The 5,041-nt window shown below is 47.1% G+C and overlaps 1 protein-coding gene across 1 annotated transcript in view; it reads left to right on the plus strand.

Annotated features, from left to right (window-relative positions):
• tmem198b (transmembrane protein 198b) overlaps positions 1–4,250 on the plus strand; it is a 99,552-nt gene extending 95,302 nt beyond the window's left edge. The window contains exon 7 of the mRNA XM_048599184.1: positions 2,158–4,250. Coding sequence (XP_048455141.1) covers positions 2,158–2,307 — 150 coding nt within the window. The 3' untranslated portion in view covers positions 2,308–4,250. The remainder of the gene's footprint in view (positions 1–2,157) is intronic.
• The last annotated feature ends 791 nt before the right edge of the window (positions 4,251–5,041 follow it).

A 5,041-nucleotide genomic window follows, 5' to 3' on the forward strand; every position in this document is an offset into this window, starting at 1 on the left:
GGGACAGCACAGGGTTAGATACAGAGTAAAGCTCCCTCTGCACTGTCTATCCTGACTTCACAAACACTTGAGGAGTGTATCAGCGTTTACAAGAGGTCCCAGGATCTGGGGTAGAGAGGAGCTGTGTCTCAGTATTGACTGGGTGTCCCTGGGGGTGGTGGGGGTGGGGGTGGTGGGGGAATGCTGTTGTCAGTATTTACCTGAACGTGCTGCCAGGGGAGGTGGAAGAAGTAGATACAATAGCAATGTTTAAGAGACGTTTAGATAAAGGCATGGACAGGCAGTGGATAGAGGGAGGAGAAAATTACTGCAGATGCTGGAACCTGTACTGAGAATGAAAAATGCTGGAGATCACAGCGGGTCAGGCAGCACGCATGGAGAGACAGAGAGCAAACTAACATTTCTGGTGAAGGGCCATCCAGACGCGAAACATTATCTTGCTTTCTGCCCATGGATGCTGCCTGACCTGCTGTGTACTCCAGCACTTTTTCTTTTCAAGGAATAGAGGGATACAAACCATGTGCAGGCAGATGGGATTAGTTTGGAATGGCATCACGGTCAGCACAGACATGGTGGGCCGAAGGGCCTGCTCCTGTGCTGTACTGTTATATGTTCAGGTGATACTCTAATTTAGAGATAAATGGTAATGACCAAGCATTGGAGAATTCCTCAATACAGTGACCTGGGGATCCATTACATCCAATTGAGAGGCAAGGCCACCGTATAATGAATATGTCATCCGGAACATTCTCTGGAGTGGGACGCACAATCGTCTGACACCAGATGGAGAGGGTAGTCACAGTCGGCACATATGCTGACATTGACCAGGCAGGAGGGGGGTGACACAGCTCTTTCTGAAGGTGCTCATGGGATGGGATTTCCTGACAATCAGCGATGGGCAGCATGGTCACCATTACTAAGTCTAGCTTTTGATTCTCAATTAATCGACTCAATTTAAACTCCAGCAACTCCTGTGGTAGGATTTGAACCTGCGTCCCCAGAGCCCATAGTCCAGCCCTGTGACTACTTCAGGACCATTCCCTGTGGTGGGGCGTTTGCTGTTTGCAAATTGTCTGCATTTTTTCGATCAAACAGTTTGTATTTATTTGGCAAACTCAAACTCCTGGAGCAAAGCGATTACCTCCTCATTTGCTGGTTTCAAGGTGATTATCCCTGCTGCATTGGCACAGCAACACCCTGCCCAATCAGAGTTTACCTGCCTGGTCAGGGAATGAAGATTGACAGTTAACTGCTCTCTAAGCTGACGATGACCCAACCAATTAGCTCCCTCTCCTTGTGCTGTATAAATCTCTGTGCCTTTGGTCAAGTCTGCCTTTTAGGCCCTAGTTCTGATGAGTGTGAGATGAAAAGCTCTTACTCCTTGTTGCCGAGAAACTGGGTTTACGATGAATAATCCATTACTTTGGGGTGACTTAACTGAAACATAAGAGACTTGACTGGGTGGAGATGTGGAAAGGATGTTTCCCCTTGTGGGACAATCGTTTAAAAATAAGGAGTCACCCATTTAAATTGGAGATGAGGAAGCAGAGAGCTGATAGTCTTTGGAATCCCCTTCAGCGCCAGGGACCCGGGTTCGATTCCACCCCCGGGCGACTGTCTGTGTTCGGTTTGCACATTCTCCCCATGTCTGTGTGGGTTTCCTCTGGGTGCTCTGGTTTCCTCCCACAGTCCAAAGATGTGCGGGCTAGGGTGGATTGGCCATGCTAAATTGTCCCGTAGTGTTCAGGGATAAGTAGATTAGGTGGGTTACAGGGTAATGGGTCTGGGTGGGATGCTCTGAGGATTGGTGCGGACTTGTTGGGCCGAAGGGCCTGTTTCCACACACTGTGGGGATTCTCTGATTCTATCATCTATGAAAAAATAGTTTCAAGGCAGAGGGAGATCCTTGACGACCAAGGTGACGAAAGATTATCGGGGATAAGCAGTAACGTAGAGTTGAGGTTAAAATCAGGTCAGCCACGATCTTATTGAATGACGGAGCAGGCTCGACGGGCCAAGTGGCCTTACTTTTCTTCTTTGTTTGCGTGTTCGTGTGTTGTCATGACAGGTGCTATACGAATGCAAGATCCCGCTTCTTCCTCTTGTTTATTTGTCACGTCTCCCATTTACTTTCACCCCCACCCTCACCCCCTTCAGAGCTACATTCAGAACTTTCGGGAACGCCAGACGGGCGGGGGCGCCCCTTCTGGAGGCTTCGGCACGAGCACGCACACCATGATCGATGTAGACTACGACTGCAGCTCCATGGTGCCCCTCACGGCCTCCACACCCGCTGTCCGAGTGTGAGGCGACACGGGGAGTCAGAAATGACGGGAGGATTCTCGCTGTCGGGTGCCTGACGAGAAGGGAGGCGGGGGGGAAGGGAGGGAGAGTGCAGCGGAAAATACAACTCACTGGTTCTTGCTGCCAGAATGGCAAAGTGAACCTTTTGCGAACAAATTGATTATGTCTCTCTCCCTCTCTCTAACATGACTTAATGAAGACTGCGTTTTGTCTCTTCCAAGACATAAATACACAGAGGTGTTTTTCTGAGCCTATAGTGCTCCCCCCCCCAGCCCCCTCTACTACTTTTGACTCTGAGCTGAGGGAAATGGCGACGGGCATCATCACTACGCCACAACTTTGGAACTCTCATCTCGTTGTTGATGGGAAGTGCTTTACGGAACACGGCCCAAAAATAAATGGCATCCACCCTCACCGAGAGAGAGAAATGGAGAGCGAGGGGGAGCAAATTGGGAGAAAGTCTGCATTGTCCTCAAAGCCCCATTGTAATCCTTTCCCTTGTTCTGCGCTCTGCAAGGGAACTGGAAACTGTTGATGCAGCGAGAGAGAGAGAGGAGGGTGACTACCTCCTACAGTGATGGGTACTTCATTCAGCTTGTGAGCCACGTCCTCCTCCATTAATGCATCGGGAATAAAGGACCTCAGCAGGAGATTCCCAACAACACTTACCAGGCAGATTATTTTTATTTTGCATGACGCCAAGCCATGTATGTACGTGTGGAGTGAAATGTACCCACACATATAAACTTTCATGCAAGGACCTGTTCTTGAATGTAAAATATTAAGAAGGAAAAGGTACTTGTTTGGCATTAGAAGAGAAAGTGGATTTTTTGATGTTGTGTTAAGCCCCTCTGTAGAAATACCTGATTTTGTGTTCCTAAAGTCAGCAAGAAAGAAATGTGTTTGTGTGTGAACCTCCTATCTATTGACAGTCAGAGTCTTTGATAGCATTGCCAACTCCTCAGCATTACTGCCTGAAGTGACCAGAAATTTAAAGATTAATTTCCAGGGCAGCCATCTTACAAAGCAAACCCCATGGGAAAAGTAGCAATCATAAAATTCTTAAAAAACTTAAAAGACTTCTTAAAAAATAAACTGGGTGTTTTTCCTTTTATTTATTTGATTGGAATATTAGTTCCAAATGTTTTGAAATTGGCATTGATGGGCGAGGCAGTATTTAATAGATTAGGGAGAGACATTGTACTCCTTTGTTGGAATAACTTATTTTAGCAAACTTTTACGCAGAAGCATCTTGTAAAAATTACAAAGTGCAAGCCCCAGGCACCTTTTGAAACTTCAGCCCCCACTATCTGCTCAAGACGTGCTCATAATTTTCAGCCTCATGTATCACTCAAACTAAACTGACTTATTGACAAGAGAAGCAATCAGAAAGAACGTGGAGAGAGATAGTAGGAACTGCAGATGCTGGAGAATCCGAGACAACAAGGTGCAGGGCTGGATGAACACAGCAGGCCAAGCAGCATCATAGGAGCAGAGAGGCTCCAAGCAGCATCATAGGATGGAATTAGCATCAGTATTGATGTGGGCCTTAACTTCTTTAATTCCAAAAGGCCCAACAGTCCTCAGCTGCTTCATCAATGACCTTACCTCTGTCATGAGGTGGTTAGCTCAGTGGTTAGCACTGCTACTTCACAGCACAAAGGACCCGGGTTCAATTCCAGCCTCATGCAACTGTGGAATTTGCCCATTCTCCATGTGTGTGTGCGGGTTTCCTCCGGGTGCTCTGGTTTCCTCCCACAGTCCAAGGATGTGAAGGTTAGGGTGGATTGGCCATGCTAAATTACACATAGTGTCCAGGGATGTGCAGGCTAGGTGGGTTAGCTATGGGAAATGCAGAGTTAGAGGGATGGGGTAAGAGAGCCAGTGTGGGCTCGATGGGCTGAATAACTGGCTTCCATACTGTAGGGATACTATAAAATCAGAAGTGGGGATGTTCGCTGACGATTGCACAATGTTCAGCACCATTCATGAGTCCTCAGATACTGAAACAGTCCATGTTCACATGCAACAAGATCTGGGCAATATGCAGGCTTGGGCTGACAAGTGGCAAATAACATTCAAGCCACACAAATGCCAGGTAATGACCATCACCAATGAGAGAGAATCTAACCATTGCCAATTAATTTTCAAAAACATAACTATTTTTCTGTTCCCCAATTGTCCATGCCCTGTGGTTATCACTGGCCAGAAACTGAACTGGTCAAGCTTTGTAAATATAATGGCTGCAAAGTTGGTTCAGAGGCTGAGAATTCTACAGTGGACAACTCATTTCCTGCCATCCCAAAGTCTATTTCTATATACCAGGCACAAGTCCACCTCTACAAGGCCCTTACAGCAAATTAGGAAGCTAAAAACCTTCCTGGCCAAACAAGCCCATTTGATTAGCATTCCATCCACAAAACATCCACTCCCTCCACCACCGGAGCTCAGTAGCAGCAGTGTATCATGGTCCTGTCTGCCCTCTCCAACAGGTGTAACTGACCCTAAAACCACGCTGTTGCAGAGTGATCCCTGGTCCCTTGCCCAAGAAATCTTGCCCTTGGCTAACATCGCAAAAAAGTAACAAAAACAGAACTTGCTGGAGAAACTCCGCAGGTCTGGCAGCATCTGTGGAGAGAGAGATCACAGGGTTGTTAGATTCCAGAATTTACAAGAATGATCCAAAAACAGAGGGGATAATGCTGTCAGAAAGGATTGGGAGAAATGGGGCTCTTTG

This window comes from Rhincodon typus, chromosome 7 (assembly GCF_021869965.1).
Source record: "Rhincodon typus isolate 14 chromosome 7, sRhiTyp1.1, whole genome shotgun sequence".
Classification (NCBI taxonomy): domain Eukaryota; kingdom Metazoa; phylum Chordata; class Chondrichthyes; order Orectolobiformes; family Rhincodontidae; genus Rhincodon; species Rhincodon typus.